Below are 26,791 nucleotides of genomic sequence, written 5' to 3'. Positions count from 1 at the left end.
CACTTGGCTTGGGTTGCGTGACAGTGCTTTGTGCAGGCTGTTCATAGAGTTTCAGCTGTGCAGGAAGGCAAGTGTTAGTGACTACATTAGTCACTGACAGGATGATGCTGAAGATTCACTTATTTTTAGTAACCGTTTCACTTCCTGAGTTTAGTTGAGTTACAGTATGTGGCACTCACTGAAGGTTTTTTTTTTATAAAACCGGCATCTTAGAAGTGAATAACAGTATATGTCATTGATTAAAGTTTTAAGTGTCTTAATTTGAGCACTTGGCCTCTCATTCTCTTTTAAATCAATTAAGCTTGAAGAGTTTTCTACAGATGCCATAATTAGGACTGCCTTTTCTTGTCTTTCAAAAAGGATGGATCACTTATAATGCATACAGTACCTTTGCCGCATGGGAACCTGTTTTATGTCTAACGTTGCTTCTTTTACATGAGAAAGGCTGAAGACAGGAAAAAAGGTATTTAGTGTCCTATGGGTAATAATAATTTGGATCTATAAAAAGATTTAAAAAGTCCCCTAAGATATTTAAAAATTCTTAGGGGACTTTTAATTACTGAAGATGGGTTTTAGTTTAAAATATAATGGGCTCTGTTGAAACAAAAATATGGATCGAATTCTGAACTCAAGCAAAATTGGTATGTACTTTTAGCAATGATGACTGTTTTTATACTAAAATCTTGTATTCTGAAACTTTTATTCAGAAATTTTAAGTGGATTTAATTATTGCATTTAAAGTAGGTATGTACATCATTTGGGAGTGGTAGTGGGAAGCAATGAGAGTGAGTATTTACTAAACTGAATTTAAGTAGGTTAATTTTGAATGTTTTATAAATCTATGTATTGTCTAATAGCAAGACTCCAGCTGGTTAGGATTCTGTAGAATAATTTTAGCTCAGCATGATGATTTTTTTCTAACAACACAAGTAGCAAAGATAGCTAAAAATATGGCTTTTTAAATTCTAAATTCTCCTGTTTTTTACCTTTTCAAAAACATGATTTTAGTTTATTTGGGGTTTCATATAGCCAAATACCTGAAGGTTTTGCATGCCTCTGATCTGATCTACCAACAGATGAGTGACACCAACTTGTTGGCCACAGCTGCACGGGTGGCTTGCTGACTGTACAGAGATATAGTTTTTGTATATTGCGTATACTGTATATATTTAAATGTACAGTAGTGATTCATCAATAAAAAGGTAATAATTCCAAAAATTATCGGCTTCAGTAGATGCTGTCTTCCACACCATGGCAAACAAGGTATTCATCTGCAGGTCACCACATGTGGAATCATATTTTTCATATGATCGGTACTTTATACAGATTATATTATTTAAAAACAAATTAAGGCAAAACTTTAAATTCCAGATTTACCTCCTGAAGTTGTCATTCTTGTGGTTACATATACTACATTTCAGACAGTTTTAAAACTTTGTGTATAGCTGTACCTACAGTATGCATAGTGAATGGGGAGTAAGTAAAATAATATACAATAGTCATTAAAATAAATCAGGGTTATCTGATGTTTAGAAACAGCATTAATTGCCCATGGAACAGAGAGCAAAACATTTTAATCAAAATCTCACAATGGTATTGAAGCATGGAAAACAAACAGCAATTGTTTTGCTACACTAAGGCATTGTTTGGATGTCTCCTGGGTGGCTCTTCTGGCTCAAGCCTCAGTCTGGAGTTGCTCCAGCCTGGAGATCACAACTTTCAGTCCTGGTCATGCCACTTCTCTGGCTGAGACAGGAGGTTGTTTTTTTTTCATTTTATATATTTCCTTGTAATGTTTCTCAGAGCTGCTGCAGTGAATGTATACAGTATGCTAACAGTAAGTAAATATTATTGTGTACGGTACAATTTTTTTCAAAGTACAATATGTTATTGAAATGCACTTCATTTTTTTGTTTGTTGTTAATTTAGAAATTTTTGTTTCATTTTCTGCTTGGAGTGTGGTTGTGGGGAATGGTGTATTCATGGCTGTATTCACAGATACTCTATTATCAGTCATTTAGAGGGCAGATGCTGATATAGTTAAGGGTCCAAGCGACAGAGCCGTGCTGGAACTGTGTTTTAATTGCTTGTATTTTTTTTTATTTCACAAAATGTCTAAAAGTCTTTGAATTTGTGCTGTTTGACAAAAAGTCATGAAACTTCACAGGATTGTAGAGTCCTGGGGAAAATGTCTGAGTGACAATGATGCTGATTCTCTTCCAAGGCGTGTGACCTTATATGTGAATTCTGGGAATGATTTTCACTAAACCTTGTCTCTGAAACACATTAAAGTACTAATATAAAACTTGCTTGTCTATTTATGTGCATAATTTTAACTTGTGTTCAAGATTTAGACTTATTCAGGAGTTGTTCAATGAAATCATGTTTAACAAAAGTTGCTACATTAAAAACATTTGCCAAGAGCAATTCAAACTTCTTGTGTGCCTAATATACATACTGTATATTTGTATACATAATGAGCCAAATCTATTGTAGATTGTATTGTAGCTTTTGTAGCTTTTGAGAATTATAGTCGATTATATGATTAGGTATCAATATTCATTCATGTAAATATGTTACCTTGCCAACCTAATCTATGTAACCTTTGACCTTTCCTAAAGGTCAGATACAAAGCTGGCATAATTTCTTAAAATGTTCATGTACAGCCACTGTTTCTGTGGAAAACATGTAAGAAACCATATATCAACATCAAGGTTTTAAAAGGCACAGTTCAGTGCCTGTTGTCTTTATTCTCACACAGTAATCTCTGGAAAGATAGGACTGACTTCTTCTGTGACAGCTTTTTTACATGCACTGAAAAGTGATCTTAACTTTAAGGCAAGCAGTTACCCTCAAGGTCAGGTTCCACCACTGGTCTTAGTTTGAAAGAAACTAAGCATAATCATACAATTTGTTTTATATAATGACTTTTATGTCAAGATGTCTCAAAGCACTTTACAGTGGAGGTAACAAACAGCATATAGGTAAAAAGAACATAAAAACAACAATGAAAATTTAGGAAACACTAGTACTGTGGAAATGGCTCAGTGTTTGGTGCCTTGTCATGGGGACGCTCAGCAAGCCAGAACTGAAAGAGCTGAGTAGCTGAGGTAGTGTTTTATAGTTTGACAAGTCTTTGAAGTAGGAGTGGAGGAATAAAGGTTTAGACAGAAAGTTGACATTCAGCCAATTCAAAAAATGTTTCACAAGTTAAATATTAAACATATTCAACATCACGTTATTCCCTCCAGAACAAACCACACCAGTTTTTTGTGTCTAGTTACATAGGTGATAATTACCAAGCTGCCACATCTATGAGGTCTTTAGGGATAAAATAAAAAAGAACGAGGACTTATGCAGTCCTGCTGGAATGTTGTCACATCAGGATGAGCCCACAGGTGAACTCCAGGGATGTGATTGATGTGCAGTCAAGCTGCCAGCAATCACTACAAGTGGACCTGTGTATCAACTAGACACTCATGCCCCGACCATCACATTTGGACCATCCCTTAGGTTGTCTGTTGTGCACATTGTGCACAATAAGAACATTGTTCTGCACATCTGCACACTTGCTGATGTCCATCAGAGTAATTATTAGAAAACCTTGATTTATAACTAAGAAAGACTTGGCTTCACTGCCAGCACATCTACGTGAGGTTCTTCCATCCTGCTTATGGCATGGTGACACTGACAACAGGGCATATTGGTTCTTTTAAATGTGTTTTTCACCAAGTTTGCCATTCAGCGGGGTTAAATAACCTTATCACTTGTCCCCAGTCACCTCCACTTATGATTTAGTGCTTACACAGTGGACGAAGGCACTTGAATTTTTTATGGTTAGCCAGGCAGGTAAGTTCGGTCCCTTTTTCAGGCCATAAAGGCCCATGGGGGGCAAGGGCCACCATTGTTCTCAACCATCCAACACCAGAGGCTGAGGTGATGTGGTCAGCATCACATTCTGGCTGGCCTATTACCCCCGGAAGGATTAATCCCCACTATTGGAAAGCAGGCTGAGTGGACCTGGGAGCCATCTGAAAGAAATTAGAGCAAGTTACATCGCTTGCTCCTACCTGGGATTGAACCTGGGACCTTCCAGTCAGGACCTAGACACCCTTGCCATCTGAGCTACCACTGTTCCATAGTTAGCCAGGAATGATCAGTCAAAATGATGCCAAAACGTTTATTCAATATCAGTAATCTTTATACCTTATTTTTCTAAAAACAGAAGTGCAGAATAACAAAATTCTTATGCTGCTCAGTATATATATTAAAATAGAGAAGGAAAGCCAGCACTCCTTAAAACATACTTTATTTAAAATAAACAGTGAAGCAAGATAAAACATTGCAGCGACAATGTCCTCATCATTGTTATTACAAACTAGACATTTACTGTAAACTCCATTAAGTAGTCTACATTAAAACATCAGAAGCAAGTACAAAAGCTACCACTAACTCACTTTGAAAGTTAAGGTTAAGGGTCAGGGAAAACAGTTGTGCAGCACGTGCATTACTGTATGTATAACAACCGCCTTTTTCTTCAATTAATATTTTATTACATGGGTGCTTATACCATTTATAATCTGATCAAATGTAAAATATTTCAGTTAAGATGTACAGTACATGTAATTTTCTTTTTTTGTTTTTTGTTGGCAAAAAAAAGTCGGTGTTATTTGGTTTTGTACATTTAAGCTATTGTTACAGCCAATAATTTATATTTGTAGATGTTTCAAATGGTGCTTAAATAGTATAGTGGAAATTTATAGATGGACAATGCTGGTGGCTATAGCCAGGGGTTTACTGCAGGCTTGTCCTATTCCTTTAAGAGAAGGACAAGGGAAATGCAACATCTGGGTTTAATTTGCACAGACTCTCAGCCAGTGCTAGAGGGTCACTAAGAAACTTTGTTTCCAAAACATTGGCATTAGATGAATCTGACTTAATATAAGGTTCCCATTCTAATATTCTTGTATATATTGTGCATACTGTATGCAGTGTTTCGTGATGGGAAATAGATTTGTAGTGTACAAAATAATGATTGTTAATAACATTGTTATTAAAAAAACAGCACGCTACTACATATTACAACTTAGAAACGTAAGTTTTAATGTATACTGTACCTACACATTGAATTCCTCCCTAGTTTCATGTTCTTGTGATGTGCTTACACATGTCTTGGAAACAACCAAATTAGTCATCCAGAATTAGTGAGCCATATTTTCCTCCCTCTGGAGATCAGCGGGGCTTCCAAACTTTTGACATAGATTTTGAAAACAAGTAGATATTTCCAGATTCCTTTTTGAGATGTATTATGCATGTTGTCAAGATTTACAGTACTTCTTTATTTTGTATCTAAAAAAAATGTTATAAAATCTAAACCTTTGAGCATATTTAGATTTGGAGGCAAGTGCAACTGGTCTCCTGCTGTTAATTGATACAATGATTCATTTCACAGAATTATGAAGAGTTTCTTCTAGTGGGGCGCGCCCCATAGGGGCCATATAAGGATACAAAAGGGGGAGAGAGAGATTTTTATATACACCTAATTCAAAATACTATTGAATTTTTCCAACTATAAGGCAACATTGTTACAGCAATTTGTAAGTAGAAACATAAGACTCTCCTTCTAATCAAGCTTGCTTTGATATTTCGTGTTTTAGTCACTGACTTGTATTTGCTACTAACCAGCAAATTCTTCTAAAAAACATTTTAGTTAGCAAAATCTTGCAGATGAAGTCTGATCCAATCACAGTAATTTAATAATAAAAACTTATTAAATTTCATGAAGACTGCATTTATTTTGGTTGCCATTTTTTGGATTTGAGCAAACAAGTGGCTATTTGCCACGTAATAATAAGCCATGCTGTTAGCTACACTGCAGCAGAGCTTAAGCAGGCATTGAATCTCACTAAAACAACAAATAATGTCCACTCTAGCGGTCATATTAAGAATTAAAAAAAACATTTTCTATCAGCGTCATATCGTAATGACTATCCACACTAAAGCTTATGAACGTGGTTTCATACAGGTTAGTAAACAATTTGACACTACATGAAAAGTAACAATTCAGTTATTATATTAGACTTTCACAGACTCTCTGTGTTACGATCCCTGCCTCCCGGCAACGAAAGAGGCAGAAGAAGGCGTAGCCTTACTCCATCAGTTTACCTATCAGTTTTCTTATTCACCACCACACCCCCGTCTCATCCTGTACTTAAACACCTGTCTTTCCCTACCTCCTTGCTCAGTATTGGTTTACCTTTCGAGCTTCCTAGTTGTACTACTCCTTCTTCTGCCTTGTGTCCTTCTTGGTTTCCGGTTTACGGTTTTTCCCCCTTTTGACGACGGTTTTTCGGATCACGGCTTGGCTTCGGTACTCACGCTCTGTTTTGGATCTCTGGCTTCCCCTGGACTATCGGATTGCTCTATTGTCTACGGTTTCGGATCACGCTTTGGCTTCGGTAACTCGTTCCCTTTTGGATCTCTGGCTTCCCCTGGACTCTCGGCTCGTTTCTCCGACTACGGCTTTCTTTGGATCACGGCTAGGCTTTATCAGCTCCTGCAAGTGGGTTCATTCTCTGGTTTCGGTTTCTCTTACCGAATCCGTAATAGAATACTGAGCCGTTTAACATGGACCCAGCGGAGCAAGAGGAGATTCGCTCGGTTTTGGATCAGCACTGGCAAGCCTTACTCCAGTTGCAGGCTTCCGTCCAACAGATAACAGACTTATACGTCCATCCACTTCACCTGCATGTGCCAGTTTCTTTTTTGTGGAAAAGAAGGATGGTGGGCTCAGTCCCTGCATTGATTATCGTGGCCTCAACGAGATCACAATCAAGAATCGGTACCCTTTGCCTCTAATTCCAGCAGCACTTGGGTCAGTGCATGGGGCCAAGATCTTCACCAAACTGGATTTACGAGGGGCCTATAATCTAATCCGCATTCGGGAAGGGGACGAGTGGAAGACGGCATTCATGACTACCCATGGACATTACGAATATTTGGTCATGCCTTTTGGTTTGGTTAATGCCCCAGCAGTGTTTCAGTCTTTTATTAATGACATTTTTCGTGATCTGCTACAAAGATTTGTCTTGGTTTATTTAGATGACATTCTAATTTTTTCTAATTCCTTCCAGGATCATGTTCTCCATGTCAGAGAAGTACTCTCCCGGCTCATTAAGAATAAACTTTATGTCAAACTGGAGAAGTGCACCTTCCATGCTTCTAAGATTCATTTTTTAGGTTACGTCATCTCTCCAGAGGGGGTGGAAATGGATTCGAGTAAAGTCTCTGCGATTACTGATTGGCCCACACCCAAGAATCTCAAACACATACAACGATTTCTCGGCTTTGCTAACTTTTACAGGAAGTTTATTCGAAACTTCAGCTCGGTGGTCGCTCCAATAACCTCTTTAACTCGAAAAGGACCAAGACAAGGTAAATGGACCTCTCAAGCAGAAGAAGCATTTCAGCGCCTGAAACACCTATTCACCACAGCCCCCATCCTAAAACACCCTGATCCTTCTTGGCCTTTTGTGGTCGAAGTGGATGCTTCTGGCCATGGTGTGGGTGCTGTTCTCTCTCAACGTCATGGAGAAAAACAGATTCTTCACCCCTGTGCCTTCTTCTCTAAGAAGTTATCCAATGCACAGATGAACTATGATGTTGGTAACCGTGAGCTCTTGGCCATTAAGCTGGCATTGGAGGAATGGAGGCACTGGCTAGAGGGTGCTCATCACCCATTTTTGAGTTACACTGATCACAAAAACCTGGAGTATTTGCAATCGGCCAAACGTCTTTGTCCTCGCCAGGCTAGATGGTCCCTTTTTTTTACCAGGTTTAATTTCTTTATCACCTACACTCCAGGCTCTAAAAACATCAAAGCAGACGCTCTCTCACGGATCCACGACCCTCCTGAGGCCGAATTGATTCCTGAACCCATCATCCCTTCTGGTAAGTTCCTGGCAGCTGTAAGATGGGACATTGAGGTAATTGTTCGACGAGCCTTGGTAGGACAGACGGTACCTCCTCGGTGCCCTCAGGACAAATTATTTGTCTCTAATCCAGTCAGATCTGCAGTTTTACAATGGGGACATGACTCCCGTTTCGCTGGACACCCTGGATTCCAGCGTACCTTGGATTTCATCTCCAGAGACTTCTGGTGGCCAACTATGGCCAAGGATGTCAAGGAGTATGTCCAGGCCTGCTCTATCTGTTCTCAAATGAAGTCTTCCCAGATGAGGGCGGCAGGCCTTCTTCAACCCTTACCCATCCCTGACCGTCCCTGGACCCACCTCTCAGTTGATTTTATTACTGACCTTCCACCTAGCCATGGACACACGACTATTATGGTAGTGGTAGACCGCTTCTCCAAATCTGCTCATTTTATTCCCCTGCCATCTTTACCTACGGCTCGAGAACTAGCAGAATTGTTCGTACTGCATATCTTCCGTCTGCATGGCATCCCTAAAGATATTGTTTCAGATAGGGGCCCTCAGTTTGTCTCCCGATTTTGGAAGGCCTTCTGTAAGTCGCTGGGCGCTTCAGTTTCACTTACTTCAGCTTATCACCCTCAGGCCAACGGTCAGACGGAACGCATGAATCAGGAACTGCTGACCTACTTACGGACCTATATCTCCTCTACCCATGATGATTGGGTGTCCTTGCTTCCATGGGCAGAGTATGCACACAATTCGTTGTATACTACATCTACTGGCATGTCTCCCTTTAAGTGTGCCTTAGGTTATTAGCCTCCTCTTATCCCAGACTCCCATCCCGACACGGAGGTCCCATCTGTTCAGGACTATATCACAAACCTGCAGACCTTCTGGAGAAAGGCCAAAGCCACCCTTCTTCGCACCGCAGCTCAGCAGAAGAAGGTAACTGATCAGCTCCGTCGAATCCCACCCAGATTTCGACGTGGTCAATTTGTTTGGTTGTCTACCCGTAACCTTCCTCTAAAGCAACCTTCTGGCAAGCTTGCTCCCAGGTACATTGGTCCTTTTCGTGTCCTCACCCAGATTACCCCAGTAACTTATCGGCTGGCCTTGCCTCCTACCCTTCGGATCCACCCTACTTTCCATGTTTCCCTCCTCAAGCCCTTTCACAGATCCACCCTGTCTAAACCGCAACAAAAACCCCCACCGCCTCGAGTAATTGATGGACTCCCTGCTTACACTGTCAATAAGATCCTGGATTCCCGATGATCTCGTGGATCCCTGCAATATCTAGTCGATTGGGAAGGCTACGGTCCAGAGGAGCGTTCGTGGGTTCCGGAGAAGGATATTCTGGATCCCAACCTTATCCAAGACTTCCACCTCAACTTCCCTGATCGTCCCGCTAGGGCGTCAGGAGCTGCCCGTAGAGGGGGGGGGTAATGTTACGATCCCTGCCTCCCGGCAACGGAAGAGGCAGAAGAAGGCGTAGCCTTACTCCATCAGTTTACCTTTCAGTTTTCTTATTCACCACCACACCCCCGTCTCATCCTGTACTTAAACACCTGTCTTTCCCTACCTCCTTGCTCAGTATTGGTTTACCTTTCGAGCTTCCTAGTTGCACTACTCCTTCTTCTGCCTTGTGTCCTTCTTGGTTTTCGGTTTACGGTTTTTCCCCCTTTTGACGACGGTTTTTCAGATCACGGCTTGGCTTCGGTACTCACGCTCTGTTTTGGATCTCTGGCTTCCCCTGGACTATCGGATTGCTCTATTGTTAATAATTGTTAATATAATGTTTGAGGTGAATTTTTAAATTAAGTAATCTGAAGTTCAAATGTGAATTTGGATCATATTACTTCTATCTGCTGCACTATCTTTAAATAAAGATTATATTTGATGTAAGATTAAATGCACAAATAGCAAAGGAAATTAAATCTTTTTTTTAAATAAAATGTTAAAACAATTATTAGCTTGTACACCAAGGAGGGGGCCTGCAGTTTTGTTATTAACTGAAATTGGGACATTGTGTTTTAAAGGTTGAGAACTACTGCCACTGCTGTAAAGGAAGAGAACTTTTGGGCCTTTATGGGTTTGGTAATTGTCTGAGATATGCTTGTCAGACACATAGAGGTGGCTGTTAAAATCTGAAGCTATGTCAGTAAATGTGTGAAGGAGTTGTTTGGCATTTATTTTCTTAGTAGTTTAATGATGATTACAGTACCTCTTCCTTTCCCCCAGATAATATTTAAAAACTGGGCTCTACTATAAAAATCTATTGCAGTGTTACTGTCACGCCCGACATCCCTCCCTAGAGGACGCTCCACTGCTCCCATTATTGTCCTTATGATTTTTAAGCTCCCCAGGTGTACCCTTTTAGCTTTTAGAAATCCTGCTCTACGTCTAGTCTGCACTTTCTCTCTCTAGTTAGGTGATTAGAATGCCGCACTCTAATGAAAAGGGCAATAAAACTGTCAGTGAGCCCAGCCTGTCATTCCCCTCACTGCCGACACAGAACAGGAAGTGTTCATTACAATACAAAAATAATACAATACAAAAACAAGACCACGTTGGGATGCGGATTCTGTGGGTAATTGGGCAGGCAATGGCTAACTCACTAGCTATATGTGTCCTGACCCTAGGCTGTTGCGATGCTAATTTGAAAGTTGCTCTTAAAAACCTTTGGCTCGGTTTCATCCTGGTCTGCTTCCATCCAACACCCTGTTGGTCAGACAGAATTGTAAATAAGCTAATTCATGAAAGTTAAATTTACAGATGTCAAGATCCTGCTGTATTTAGTATATATTAAAAATTGAGGAAACTGCTTTCCATTTTAATTTACAGGATTGAGTGTGAATATAATGCAACAAGAAATTTTAGCCAATAATTCACTGGATGCCTTCATTCCATCAGATATAAATATTTACTTGGATAGGTTGTATTGTTATTATAAGGACCGCTATCTTAAGGGTCCCAGTAACCCCTAGATTTTGTGCTAATTGAGTTCTTAATCAATACTCTTATCTGTAGTTAAATGTTAAAAACCTATTTTAGCTCTTAAGAATTTCATTGGGATTAGTAAATATTTTTGACCTCGAAGCAATATCTTAAGATTCATACTGTCCTCTTTCCGGTTGATGCAGATAACTTTTTTAGTAGGTGTTTTTGTTGCATTGCCATTCATACTTGTTTCTCTATACCATTAATTGTGCAACTATTAGAAATTGTTTAGAGAAAAACAAGGAAACAACTAATTTAAGGAAGCTGTAAATTTGTTTACCAAAATTATTCAGATTACCATATCTGTTGTGGGGTATTTGTGAGGCAAGACTGATTGCACAAATAATTCATTCCCTATTTAAAAGCATGATCAACATGTCCTCTGCATTCATTCACACTGCACATGCAGTCAGATTCCTTTCTGAAGTGTGTCAGGTAAAGCTGAATATGTTTCTTGCTCAACCAGCTGGTTTTAAATCCCTAACAGTATGTGATTTCACCTGTAATAGCCGTCTGTATCCAGACGGATACAGTAAAAATAGTAAAAATAGTTTCAGGTGACAAGACCTGCCAGACTTGTTTCCTGAAAGTCTCCTTTAGTATTCTTAATAGCAAAGTTGAAGTATTGATTTCTCAATAACACAGCCTGAACCTCTTCCACATTTTCAGGTGTGCACATTAACAGGCACCAAACATGGCTTTCTTCTCATTATTAATTTTAATAATCATCATTTTTATTAATCATTTTTATTCAAAATATTCACGTTGTCTCTTGTACAGCATAATACTGTTTTGATTAACAGCTAAGGTGTGTTGGGAAATAACATGTTTTGAAGAATTAATTATAGCTTTTTAATTTTAATGAAAAACAAAAACTGTTGTCGTAACTTCATACTAAACATGGTTTGAAGAGCTCGAAATATATATATGAATGTATATTTAATTATTATTTGTAGTCAGCTTGAATGGCTTTAATAACATTAGTATCATGGATCCCTGTCTTTGTGTGTCACTTACTGGCTTTTCACATGTGGTTATAGACTTTACGGCCTTCCTCAAAAACATATAAATTATGTCTTTTAGGTACTTTTCTGACAACATTACATGTTCTGTAACTGTTTCAGTGGTCTGTAGTATCCCTCCTTTTTATAACATGTAGGGGAGAGAATTATCTGATGTAAATGGACATTTTTGTTGAAGGAATATGTATATACTCTACAGTACGGTCTGTTGGTATTTTGTTTGACGTAATTTACAATATGGCTAGCTGTTAAATTGAAACTTTTCAAATGACTATCACAGTTAAAAGAGAGGTATTCAACAGTAAATGAAAGTGTTAAAGAAGACTAAGTTTGTTTGGAAAATTTCTTCTTGCCACTACCTAAAAATAGTTTTATAATTTTATATCTTAGAATGAATTTTGATGTTATAGTTATTATGGTAATTAGCAATATAAGTACAAATAGTAACTTGAATGTCACAAGACTCGTACTATGATTAAATCATATATTTTGATGAGTAATATTGATATTTGATTTTTTTTTCAGAGTATGCCCAGGAATTTATACCAAACTGTGGAGCAGTACTGGAGGGCGAAGACATGCCCAAAGCTGAATTTGTGAGTAAAAAACATAAGCATTCAAAGCTGCATTTTTGGAAGCATGTATATAATTAGTTGATATGTTTGAAAATTCAATAAATACATAAAATTGCATTATTGGGTTTGGCAGTATTTGATTTTCACTGCAACATTACCTTAACAATGTTCTTTTCCTGTCAATTAATTCCATTTTGCAGTATACAACAAAAATGTACAAGGATGAGTTTGTTTGTCTGAAGCCAAAAAGATTAAAACTATAAAGCACTCTGGTGAAGCTACAAGTGTTGTCAAACAGAACAGGAGTATTAAAAAGAATGTACTCTGACTTCTCAAAACCTCTTTTCATCAAACAAGTTAATGCTTTCAGTTATTTGCCAGGTCATTGTGGTCATTTATCTAAGTCCAGCATTTGTTCCACATAAAGAAAAAGAAATGAGTGACCTAAGGTAGACCTAAAAGCCCACTGTTGCTTTTGATTACGGTGCTTATTCGCCACACAAATTATTTCATAAACAAAATGCTGCCCTTAGAAACAAACCCTTTCTCTTAACTGTGTCTTTATATAAAACCTCTTAGATTTGTTCTCATTTTCTGGAACAACAAATTGCAAAAATCCATAAACAAATTCTGGAATCAAAATTGTATTAAAAGACTAACCCTGCCAAATAAGGAACAGTAACAGACTAGTGTGTCTGCTGTTCCATATTTTTTGTCTTTATTGATGTTATTTCTGATTGTTAAATACCAATGGAACCGCCATTAATTCAGGATTTGTTTTTAGCCCCATTGTTCTGTTGTTGGTTAAAAAATGTTTTCTTTTCACTGTCTGACAATTCCCAGCACTCTCTAGGAGTGAAAACAGAGCAGGTACAGTTCTCAGATTTCAGTTTTGTACTCCATGTGTTGTAGAAGCATAACAATCTTTCGGTCTAAAGTACCGGCCATCCAGCACTCATATTTTAAAGTCCTTTTTTGATCATCTAGTGTTAATCTAGTGTTAGTCTTGACATTCTGTCACTAGATCATCAAATCATTGTCACGTTTACATCCTCATATGCTACTTAAAATGTGACAGTGCTCTGCATATACAAATAGTCTAACCTGTTCCTCCTTGGCATTAAATCTAAATTTTAAAATGTCAGTTTTGTTTCAGAATCAATAACAATATGTTGAATTAGAAAGATAGAGACAAAGAGAGATATTTGCTGTTTCAGTAATATTCAGACTGAGAAAACCTATTTAGCATCAGTAAGCCTGATAAGAATCATGGGTGTAATAAATATAAAATATATAACAGATGCAAAACATGTTTTCATTAACAGAGTTCTGTCTCAAGTGGATGGTTCTGTGCCATTAAATCATTGGTGAACCGAAATGAGTACACAGACTCAAACGTATTAACAGCAAAACCAGACCCGTCACATTTACTACCATGATGCTTACTTAAAGTCTGAAGTCAAGCTGCCTAGCAGCAGGTTCTTCACAGTCCCTAAGAGGCTAGAGGTGGCTCCCTGGCAGGTGACTGAGAGATTGTTTAGGTAACAGGAACAATCTCTTGCTGGTCAATCAAGCTCCTTGAGCATCACTTAGTCAAGCTACGTGAGGAGGCACCCTATTACTACAGCTATATGAAGCGTTTTGATTCTACTCTGTACAACATATTACTTTCCTAAACCAGCTAGCATGTGAAAGGCCATGCTACATATAAGAACACATAGTGACATTCAGTAATGGCCGTTTGTCTACTGCAGATATAATGGAATCTGCAAGATGTAAATAATAAAAGCAGTCCTAGCAGCTTAGGCTCAATATTGTATGTACTAAACTACAGAGCAGGCCCGTAAGTTACTTTAAGTTCTTTAAAGTTCTTCACCTTTTCTGGTAAAAAACACTCTGTTTGGCAGGTTACTGTATAATTGTATTGATACAAGGAGTTTCAAAAATCACTTCTGCTTCTCTGATTTTTCACTGAGCTAAAGATATATCGTTGTTTGAAGAACAATCTAGATCAATTGGCTAGTTAACCAGTTCTAGATCCAAGTGCATATATTACCTGGGATTCAATTGGCTTTTAACCTGATAATGATCATTTTATGTGAGACCATATCAAAGTTTTTCTGTGCTTTTGTCTTATCAACTATCTTTTTAGTATTAACTCTCCTAATATCTAACAATACATGTACTAAATACTATGTGTTATTTTTTCAGTAGTGAAAAGAAAATATTCTTACTGATGCTTCTCCAACACATAAAATAATGTGTTAAAAGATCTTTAATAGCATTTGAAGAACACATTTTGACAGCTTATATAGTGTCCTGAAAGGTGATATTACCTCAGGCTTTAACAAAGAAAGTTCCCTGCCTTCTCCTCTTTGATGACTTGCTACAGTATACCCAGTGTTTGCTTCCATGCACAAGAAAACTACTGAGAATGATAATAATAAATAAATACATAAATTATCATTGATGCATAAACCTGCTATAACAACGCAGCTCTTTGAAAAGCCATGTTGGTCAAATAACCATTGTTATCCTTGTATTATAGTCTTGTTTTTTTTCTTCTAAACTGAGCAACATTAGCTTAGGTTTTGCAAGAGTAAATTGTATTTATACCATATTCAGGTTGCTTGAGTAAAAGATTAGCATTTCTTTTAACCCAAACTATTGCAGTAACCCAGTATTTATCACAGGATTGTAAAATTCACCTCCACCTAACTAAAATATAGCATTGCAAAGGGTTTTGTAGGTAAAGGTTTACTTGTTACTTTTGGTGTTTGATTAGCCTTTCACAGTAAAGAAATTAGATTATGCATCAAATACTGCATTATGAAAATGAGGTACATAAGATTCATTAATATACTTTCCATTTCAAGATTAATAAAGAATGATTAAATATCTGGATGTTTGTATTTGAACACTATTGTATTTGAAAATAACATCATTTCCATTGTTTCACTTTATCAGGGGCATCAGAGGTGCTCACTTTTTTTTATCTTTCCTTGATAAAGCCCTAAGCAGCATTTAATAACTCTGTTATGAAGGGGCTACTTAAGGAGACACCTTTTCTCCTGTACCAAAAAGACAGAGAAAGAATGAAGAATTAAGTCCTAAAGAATGCATAATAGCCTTCAAAAGGTTAATGGTTTTCTGTGGTGCAGTACATCATTGCTGCATTTGGATGAAGTATAGTAGAAAAATGTGTGGATAGGGCTGCCTAACTGACTTTGATTGTCAGTTTGTCTTTGCATTATTGTTACTGTGAAATCCTCACTCCAAGATGGTAAGTCATAGACTTTCACACATGAAAAAAATTCTAAACTTAAAATGGAAATGAATGACTGGGTATTTCCTGGCTCCATTAAAAGTTTGAAATGCAAATAAAGTAAAAGATACTTCAAAAATAATAAAATAAAAAAAACAACTCTAAACTTAGTATCTATACACTAAAATATAAAATGAATAATACTGAGACGGAAAAGTCTACTTATGAAAAAGGTGTTTGTTGACACATCATTTACATCTTCTAGACAATGTGAGGAAGCAAATAGAAATGTAAAACAATGTTAGGATATATAGATAAAAACATTATTTAAAACAAGACATGTTTAAATTGTATAATGCACCAGTAAGGCCTCATTTAGAATATTGAGTACAGTTTTGGAAGCATTTAACAAGCTGCCCAGCCATGTTGTTGAAGTTGATACACTGGCTTGATTCAAGAAATAACTAGATGTTGTTTTGTAGATCAAAACTAACTAATAATGGGCTATCTCCTCCCTCACATTTGTAACCTTTCTCATGTCTTCACTGCTAATAGGTCTACCAACAGGCAATTAACTCTAAACACTATCAAAACTCAGAACTCTTTTCTGCAGAGCCCACCATGTGAACATTCAGACATGGTGACTGAACACATTCAGTTAATTTTAGTGACTTATTTCCTACACGTAAGTGCCATACAAGTTGTTGAGGATGACCCCGTGACAGCCTCTAGTGGTGGCCCTATTGTCATTGCACCTTCCAGTCCTCTTCCACAGAGGAATAAGGACACTGCCTTATTATGCAAATATGAATTAATATCCCTGTTTGGGCATTTTTAAAGATATCTTCATGCAGTTTGCCAAACCAGTGTGCATAGTTTTCATCTGCAGAAAGGCATTTTGAAAGAGAAGTTTTTTTATCAGTATCTTAATTTATATTTCATGAAAATGACATATTTGCTGCTATGGTCTTTTTCTGTCTTGCATTTTAGAAATTTGTGCCTGTAAAGGTATCTGTGACCCACAGTATAAGTACCTGGCACTACAAAATGACAACCATAGTAGTTCAACACCACATTAAAGTTTTTCCATCCAGATAAGTTTACAAGCCCAATGTGAAAGAATGGTTTCTTAATTGAATTAGAGCCCTTTTAGAAAATAATGCATTAATTAATGAGCAGCAGTTGACAGCAATTGTCTCACCTCTGTTTCAATTTAAAATGTGAAGGACAAACTCTCCAGTGTGGTGTCCATGTACAAGATGCCTTTGTTGAGCATATTGTGTTTGTGTAATTCCAAGATCATGTTGTTGAAAAAAATCTGAAATTGGGACATTTCAGGTCATGTGAGTAAAGCAGTTAAGTGCTCTGCAGTTTGCTTTCATTGCAAGAGGTGTGGTATTATAGACCAGTTGCAGGTGAACCGAAGAAGGGGTGGAACTTCATATTTAGATCTTCCCTTTTTATTTTCCTAATGCAGGTGACTCCCTTATTTCAGATCCTGTTCTCACAGAACTTGCAGTATCTGGGTTGTTTCTGCTTGACCAGAGTGCAGTCCTTTCTTAATTTGCTGGCAGTCCTGAGCTGCTTCTCACTACTTAACAAACATGTATGTTATTATGAAAGAAGAACATGAGTCTGAACATGATGCAGATTTGCCAGATATTCCTTGGACTTGCCCACAGGTGGAGTTCAACAACAAGCCAGACTCACTTTTCTTTAATGATGGAACACGAAGAATTGATTTTGTGTTGGTCTATGAAGATGAGGACAAGAAGGAATATGATAAACGGCACATGTATCAGAGACGAAAGGTAAGCAGGCTTGAAGCTCTGATATGACAAAATTAAAATATAGTTATTAAAGCACCGCTTCTCTTAATAGAAAATCATAATGTTCTTTATCAACATTATTAAGCTATAAAACCACTTAATACTTTTGGGCACACTATAAAAAAACTGTGTTCTCTATTGAAGTAGACTTTTCAGTGCACCTGGCTTGAAAATCCATTTCAGAACATTTCTTGATAACTTGTCTTTTGCCTGAAATTTCTTCAGGAATGTGCAATATTTTACAAATCTGTTCATGTTAAATGCACTTTAGACAAGGCAAGATTTAAGCTATTTTATACAAAAATATTTTTTAATTTCATCAACTAACTACAGTATTGTTTACTTTAGTCTTGCGATCATTTTGTATAATTTGTATAGTCTTGTAGTTCCTGTTTCAGCTGTGTACCTTTGCATTTCATGTGACGTAGTTTAAAAATCAGAGAGGCTGGAGAGGTGAAAGTACTCATCCAGTTAGATTATACCTGCACACAGTTACATGTTTTCTTTCTTACATTATAAATTCTTCATCTGATTAGCAGCTTGTCTAGACTTGCTTAAAAATTTCACATTGAACTATTTCAAATGGCTATTTCAAATTTATTCAATGTGTAATACCATAACTGGAAAATAACCTTTTTAAGTATGTTCTGTGTTTTTCTAAATAACCCATGTAGTAGATTAAGTAATTGAAGAATCTGGAGGAACAGAACACGAGACTGAAGAGTAGTGTGTTCCATGCTTGTCCTATAAAATTATTCCAGTTGTAGTGATGAGTTTTGCCTAGACATACAGATCTATATGGATCACGAAGTGATGAGTTTAAGACCATAATCAAAGTTGTAGCTGTCATTTTTTATAGTGAAGAAATTGTATATGCTTCTATATACAGTATATATGCTTTTTACCTGTTTTCCATTGGGTTTGTGTATGCCACAAAGAGCAAACTACAGCAGGGTTTGCAGATAAAACATAATTGAGGAACCTAGTTTTTACTATTTTTCAACTCAATCAACTTTAAAAACCTGGAACCAAAGTGAAATATTTTAATATATGTGAAATGGTACAATATTTAATTCTCCAGTGCATGAATGTTGTGCATTTTATTTTAAACATTTAAGGCAAAAAGATTAAAAACCTGAATATTCAAATATAGAAAGTCTTACACATTTACAGAAAGCTTTACTGTTGATATATTTCTCTTTGAAGTAGAATTGTTTTGAGCTGCTGATCAATATGAAGAGACACTGTCCCAAGAAACAGAGGTCCTGAGTGCAGTACTGAGTAGTAGAAATGTTGAAGGGTTGTGGCTTCCATGAAATTGCAATAAGAACTGTTTCTTGGCCACTCCCAGCATGACTGCTTTTGGCTGTGAAGCAAGCAGTTTTCACCAGCTAAGTTCCACTCCCTCCAGATCTTAGCAGCACAATTCAGCTGTATTATTATGCACAGCATCACTGTGGATTGTCTGCTTGTTGTTGTTTCTGGCAACCACCAGCCTCATGGGTTTGGAGTTAAGGGTCAGCTACTGCTGTATTGAACTCTTACTCCATACTGCACAACATAAATTATACCTAGTTCTTTGTTTTCGAGGTTATGGTATGGGCCCAGTAATTATACTCAATTATAATGTGGTAATTGATTGTTTCACTTGTGAAACTAGGTTAAACATTTCATATACATATTGTACATATACATGTATATTAAAGATTCAACCTTGACATTTTTTTAATTGATCAGTCAGCCCATTTGGACAATATATCCAGCCATTATCAGAATGCTATTTATAATGGTGAAGGGAAGTCAGAGCCTATCCTGGTAGCACATGGCACAAGACAAAACCGAGAGAACGTAGCCTCATTCTGAATGGGACTTTATACAGGGAAATGGAGAAAGAAGCACTTTAAAATCAAAACTAGATGCGGAAGGAAACCAGGACACCCAGCAAAAACCCATGTGAATGTGGGGGGCGTGTGCAAACCTCACTCAGACACCCAAAGGCCAGAATTGACCCCAGGACCATGGACCTGAGAGGCAGTGGCACTAACCACTGCACCACTGTGCCACTTGTCAATATGTGTATGCATGTTCTACATTACACACTTTGTTTGATGGTATCTCCTAGTTTCTTCCCCTTACTACCGTATGCAGCTGTGTAAATCAAAGAAAACCAGCTTAAACCTCCTGTTGCCTCTGGCAGTAATTTATCATGCAATGGCAGCAAAAATAAACAAATGGCAAGAATAAGACAGTTTTGCATAAGATTTGCTTAACTGTTGATTCTAAATTAAATGTGTGCACCTGTGACTTAAAGTTGAGTTAATTATTTATACAATTTATTTATATTTTTTAGTATGTTAGCCACTTTGTAATATTTTTCTGTTATCATTGATAGTCATCAATTAATATTTAGTCCTTTGTGTACTTTAAAGCAAATGCTTTTCACTCAAAAGGTGTGTTGCTTTCAGACTGTTAGGATGTACTCTGTTCATATCAATTTCTTTAACATTTCTTTGAAGGAAAAGCCTGAGAGCATAGAATGGGCCTTTACAATGTTTGTTCCTTAATGTACAACAGATATGCATTATCAATTAAATGTAACAAACACATTATAATAGTATCATTTGTCAGTCTGATTTTTTTCAGAATGTAGTATTTAATTTTAAGATATAGATTTATTAGGACCAGAGTATTTTTGAAGCATTTATGATACTTGTTTATCTTGGATAAGGAAGGTATCAAAAATCAATACAAATGAAAAATTTAGATTTACTGGATGAATTTACAGCATATCTTAATTAACTGTAGTAAAATAGAAGTTGATTTGTTGCTTTTATTTAAATTTCAACAGCGAAGGAGGGAGTATTTTGAAGCAAGCTTGATGAAGATGGGATTAGAACTTGAAGCAACACACTCTGTAAGTCTTTTATAGACTTTTTCATATCTCCCTACCCTATTCTTTTGAGAGTAAAACATAGCATGTTTAAAAATGTATGTGTTTTGGGGGTGTATGAAGTTCATTTAGTCTTATTAGCTTTACCAAATGAGCTAGATGGGCCGAATGGACACTTGATAGCTACATCTTGTTCTACATCCTAATCTTACTGGAATTCAAAGTCTACATAAACTCCCATTTATCAAACTCCTGTGACCAATTACTTTTTCAATTTACCTGTGACTAGTTAAAAATCATTGTTTTTCTATATGGTTCCAGTCTGAAGCCAACATGGTTTTTGAAGAAGCCCATAAATCAGGACTAAACCTGGTAAAATAATAATAGAAAACATTTTCATTTCTTAATTGATACCTCTTACAGCTAAACTTTAACAAAGTACTTTATAAAAATTCTCCAGTTCTCCTTTTTGTTGAAACCATGCCCCTTTGTTATTCATATGAGTGATGTACTGTTGTTACCAAATAACTGCACTGAAAATGACCGACAGTCATAAGAACATGTTTGCATTAGAGGAATATTGTTAAATTCAAAAGGACATCAAAAATTTTATCTATTGAAAAAATTAGCTAGTCACAGGTGTTCAATAAGTGGGAACATATGTAGGGTAATGCATTTTGAAATGGCAGTATATGCTGTGTAATTTTACTTTAATTTACTTTTAAATAGTAAATAATGTACTCTTTAATTCCAAAATTAATTGCTCTGACTTGAAGAATATTGGTCTGACTCACTTATTACCTCTAATTTCTTACTTATTCAGTCACAGTATCCAGCACCAGGTGTGGCACCGTGTAGAGCTGGATTGGCAGGAAGAACAAAATTCTTATAGGTGTTCCTATGTTCTTATCACCTGCACAGACTTTAAATGGGTGCTTTTCTTCTATTTTTCCCTAATTCTATTTTCAATACCTGCACTGATTCCAGGAATCCGTTGACTGAAATATGGTTCATCACTTTGGTGTTGCTTTTTCCTTTCTCCAAGGTTGTGGATGAAAAGGTTATTTTTGTGAAAGTCCACGCCCCCTGGGAGGTCCTGTGCACATATGCAGAGGTGCTACACATCAAACTGCCCATTCAGCCCAATGATATGAAGTCTAAGGATTCGCCCTTCAATTGCTTTACGAAATACTTTTATCCCAGCAAGGAGCTGATCGCACCAGAAATTGAGTACTTTACTGCCCCTTTTGAGAAGGACAGGTTAGAGTACTTCTGCATTAAGGATCAGGACACATTCTTTACCCCATCCATGAGAAGTAGAATGGTAAGTACAGTAAACACTTTTCTGATCACATTGCTCTTCTGTGAAATAGAAGGGGTATAACGTGGCTTATGGTAGCTTATTTAGCCAAGTGTTGTTTTTTGATCATGAAGTGCTTCTGAGTTTCATTGACTAGATACAGGTTATAATTTGGTTTGTCCATGCTTTTATAAGTGACTGCTCTCACTTAAGAAAATCTTTTCCTAAATTCACATTTTACATTTTACTCCTCTTGTGAAGTCATACTATCACTTGTGAAAGCAAGTGTTTTTCTTTGTTTACATTTTAGCTGTTGGAGATGGCCTCGGCTGTATCAATAATTTTACAATTGCATATTAGAGTTTATTTGCAATGTACACATACACACTTCCATTTGACTTTTTTATTTAGTTTGGGGGTTTTTAAGATAAATATGTCCTTAGAGTCCTTATGTTTACAACAGCTTACAGGATAATTTCAAAGCTTTTTTTGCTAGGCTGAAGAATTGAGTCAGTTTTTTCTAATGACAATTTCTAATTACACTTTTGTACCCACACATTTGTTCCTTGTCCTGAAATGTAAATGTCCCTATTTTAATTCTTTCTGGATATCTTTATCTTTCTGGGTAATAAGGAAATTGAGAATGATACAGGGATTCTCTCTCTGCTCAACAATATCTTAATGACCTATTAATAATAGCAACTCTGTGTTCTCAAGTATACCATCAGAAATTGATGTTTCATTGCATGGCAATTTGTAACATTTATATTTTCTACATAATTGTTATACACAAGGTATTTCATTTATTTGCCAATGATGCATCCCCTATCATATTATTGTCTTCTCTGTCAAACATTCCGATGGATAAATAATACCTGATGCTGGAAATGGATAAAATTTATCCTTAGAAGGAACTGGAAATCTTTAATGCCACCTGTGTTTTTTCCTACTGTAGGTATACTATATCCTCAGCCGTGCCCTTTATGAGGTGAGGGGCAAAATCAAGAAATTTGGCATCACTAAACTGCTGGATAGTGTTGTGTACAAGGCTGCTTATCCACTGCATGATGTAAGTTTACCACTTTGACTTAAATTCTGCATTGCAGCCATGATAAGGAAACATATCCTAAGGTCGTTTTCTCTAATTCATTAAGTCATACATCGCATATACAAAATAATATATATCATCAGGGTTGTCTGTTTAAAAGGAAAGCAGATTTTACTGACTGTATTTGAAGCTGTCTCTTCATGAGAATAAATTGGTTTATTACATAATGATAAAATGAAATAATTTACCTTTTTTTCCTTTAATGTTATCAAATTATAAATAATGCTCTATATGTTCACAATTAATACATATATTAAGTGTCTATTACATTTAAATGTATTATTAAACATATTTCTGATGTACTCTGAATGTTCATTGTACTAACCTTATTAAAACTGATCTAAAAAGGTTTAAAGAAAGCTATCAAAGAATAACAGCCCATTGCAATGGATTAGAAATTCTTACTAGGCTAATCTATCCATTGCTGCAATTTAACCATCACCATTATTCTCTAACCTAATTGTAAGCATACACTCAAAATGAACAGCCTGTCATTTCTGTTTTTAATGATTCAGTACGGTATATTTTGTGTCATTTCTGTAAAAGCATAAAATACATAGTTAAGTTTTGATTTGTTACTAATTCTAAGAGCAGATTTTTTGTGAAGTTCACCATAGTATATGTATCCTTTCAATAGGTGTTTCATTTCACTTTATAACAACACATTTGAATGATAAGTAATTGTATTGTCAGAATAACAAGGCAAACATCTTCAAACTTCTATTTATCTTGCATTCTTGCAAAAGTATGATTGGCTGGGTTTCTCTTAAAAATCTTAAAATACACTCGTGAATAAAAAAAAATCTAGTTTTCTTAGTGCTATATAAGTATAAGGATTTATTTATGTATTTATTCACATGGCTCAAGTCATGTTCATAACAGTTTAAAAAGGCATACAAATATTTTTACTATGTTTTATCCTCCAGCGTTCCTAAAAAATTAAAAAAGTCTTGTAATTTCTAGTCCAATAAAAATTAAAACTAGTAGTAACATTTTCTCTTTTAAATATCTTGATCTACTGCTTAAAAACATTAATTTCTTATGTATATAAACCAATTGTGTGGATGACTTAATTGGTTCAGAGCCCATTCACTGGTGACTAGTGGGATGCAGACTGGTGTTGCACAGATAGGAAGAAGCTAGTAGATGAAGGAGTTGGTTTATTGTTTTTATTGCTTGCTATTTGAACCTTTCTAGTTCCACGTTTGTACTTAATTCATGTCAAATGTGCTCCTGGTAACTGTTTCTGAACAACTGTAGAGACCAAGGAGGAATTTGTCCCCAAGTATTTTTTTTACTCCTAAGGAGCAATGTGGTCCAAACCAGAAATAGTTTTACATAAAGCAGATATCCAGTCTGAAGGAGAAACAATTTAAATTAAAGATCCACAGCAGGGTGTTATAAATTTAGGGTTTTTGTGATTTTGTTTTCACATATAAGTTTTCAACTGGGATTAATTTATCCATGTAGCACTGACTCATTTATATCTTTCACACAAGTTTTGAACTACTAACTACCTATTCTCTATCTCTCAATATGACTCAATGTATATACTAACTGGTATTGCAGTACATCTCCCTGGACAGCTGGTTAATAATCTGATAGGAGCTATCACCCTATTAATGATTGTGTGGATGTGATCAGAAAGAATTTTATGTGCTTTATTACTGGACAGTTTTTAAGAAAATGTATATGAGTAATAATGGTTTGTTATGCATAAATGCAGTGTCATTGGCAGCCCCTCTTCTAAGGTATTGAGTTTGATTGCTTTCTTTATATCCTTTACAGTGCAGATTCAATGTGAAATCAGAAGACAGAAATTGTCCCAATGAAAGGTACCTCTTATATAAAGAGTGGGCACACCCTAAGAGTTTCTATAAAATGCAGCCTTTGGATCTAATAAGGTAATACGTATCCAATAACTGATTTCATTTTTTGTCAACACTGTACAAAATAATATTGTCTACTGTTTTATAACCATTAAAATTGCTAATTTCTAGTACTAAATGTAAGAGTTCAAGGAAGAACTCTAACTCTGTAAGAGTTGTTGAATTTAATGTTTTGTATTATCTGCATACCATGAAATACAGTAAGATTGCTGTGTATTTGACTTTTTAAAAGGTTTAGAATAGTTCTACGACAGTATTGCAAATACAACAGTTATGTTTGTTCACAGAAAGTATTATGGAGAGAAGATCGGCATCTATTTTGCCTGGCTTGGCTTCTACACAAAAATGCTGGCCTTTGCTGCAGTAGTGGGACTGGGCTGCTTTATTTATGGATACCAAACCAAAGAAGTGAGCACCTGGAGGTATGGAAAGAAAGCTGTTCAGCACTTTGTTGTTCTTCCTGAATATTTTTAGTCAGTTTTCAACATGCATTGCAGATTTCCTTATTCCTCACTCGATCTCTGGAGGTCCCTACAAAAGTTTATAGTTTTCTACCCCTGTAGCTATACCTCAGACCCCTGTGCTCTGTTACACATCCTATGTACAGAAAATGTCTGTGTTCTGCTTGCCATTAAGCATGTGAAGACTAAAAGCTGTAAGCAATGATTTGCATTAAATGGTTATTGCATTTCATTTTCAAAGCCAGGAGGTGTGTGATCCCCAGATAGGAGGCAATATTGTAATGTGTCCACAGTGTGACAGAGAGTGTGCATACTGGAGGCTGAACAGCACGTGCGAGTCCTCTAAGGTAGGTGTTAAATAAATCCTTGTTGATTCTAATTAAGTATATTTATTGCATTTAATTTGCCTTTTGTTAAATTTCCAAAATGTTTACAAAGGGTATACTGTTTTTTGTACAAATTTGTCAAATAAAAAGATATTAGTCAAATATTACTTTATTCTAGAAAAAATAACACCTATCTGAAACCCAACTGTGAGATATGGATTATGTTGCTGATGGATATAGTCCTATTTTCATTGTCTTGGAGCTAATGGTATAATATTGTAGTTACGACATCTGCCACTTGTATTGAAAATACAAGGTTTTAGAACCTATAGGAGTTCAGATAATGTTATTAATGTGGAACAATGAAAGTCAGGTGGTCAAATCTATACAAAGGATGAACCTTTAAGTTTATATATGTATAACTGAATAGTCTATAAATGCAAACTAAATGTAAATTCTTTGTTTCAGAAACTCTGCATATTTGATAACTTTGGGACATTAGTGTTTGCAATATTCATGGCAGTTTGGGGTGAGTTTCATTATTAACTAAAGTACTTGGTGGTTGTTGGTTTTTGTTTTCATTTTTGTACTATTTTAAAGATTTTCAGCGATTTAGTTTTGTTAAGAAATGAAAATTCATAAAAGCAAACCATGTTGCGAGAATCATATTGTGATAGGGCTAATCCACAGTTAGAACACTGTTAAAGGAATATATAGGTAGTTGAGGGACACCAAATATATTGAAAAAAAGGGCTTTGACATAGAAATGGCTCATGTTATTTAAACAGATAATTTCCCAGCATGCTTAGGTTCATTAAAAAAAAATGTTGGACAGGCCTGGTTGTAGGAACTTTAGTAAACAAGACAGCTCAATGTGTTGATGTTTCACAAGTAACAGTGTTTAAGGTGATGTCAGCAGACACTTTGAGGCAAAGACCTCTTCAAAGGGCAAAAGTGGGAGGAAGCACATTCTGGAGGATTATGAAATTCACGCATTAATTTGAAGTGCAAGGCAAAACAGGTGAGGAACACATGTAAACTGACTGCCAAGAGGCATCAGTCAATCATAGGAGGTCAGATCAGATCAGTTTCTGGTGACAATTAATGATAGTCAGTGACAGTGACAATTAATGCAGTCTACCAGTCAATCTGCCACAAGGTGTCTGTGCATTTCCTGCTAGGTGTCATGGTGATATTA

The 26,791-nt window shown here is 36.3% G+C and overlaps 1 protein-coding gene across 1 annotated transcript in view; it reads left to right on the top strand.

Moving 5' to 3' along the window:
* The window catches only part of ano6 (anoctamin 6), a 53,988-nt gene that overhangs the window by 10,004 nt on the left and 17,193 nt on the right, over window positions 1-26,791 (top strand). Inside the window, exons 2-10 of the mRNA XM_088923378.1 lie at window positions 12,476-12,546; window positions 17,473-17,601; window positions 20,468-20,533; window positions 21,555-21,833; window positions 22,765-22,878; window positions 24,706-24,821; window positions 25,094-25,228; window positions 25,509-25,614; window positions 26,062-26,122. Coding sequence (XP_088779504.1) covers window positions 12,476-12,546; window positions 17,473-17,601; window positions 20,468-20,533; window positions 21,555-21,833; window positions 22,765-22,878; window positions 24,706-24,821; window positions 25,094-25,228; window positions 25,509-25,614; window positions 26,062-26,122 — 1,077 coding nt within the window. The remainder of the gene's footprint in view (window positions 1-12,475; window positions 12,547-17,472; window positions 17,602-20,467; window positions 20,534-21,554; window positions 21,834-22,764; window positions 22,879-24,705; window positions 24,822-25,093; window positions 25,229-25,508; window positions 25,615-26,061; window positions 26,123-26,791) is intronic.

This window comes from Atractosteus spatula, chromosome 8 (assembly GCF_055471065.1).
Source record: "Atractosteus spatula isolate fAtrSpa1 chromosome 8, fAtrSpa1.hap1, whole genome shotgun sequence".
Lineage (NCBI taxonomy): Eukaryota > Metazoa > Chordata > Actinopteri > Semionotiformes > Lepisosteidae > Atractosteus > Atractosteus spatula.
Note: the sequence above shows the minus strand (reverse complement) of the source record. Positions and strands in the feature narration are given on the sequence as shown.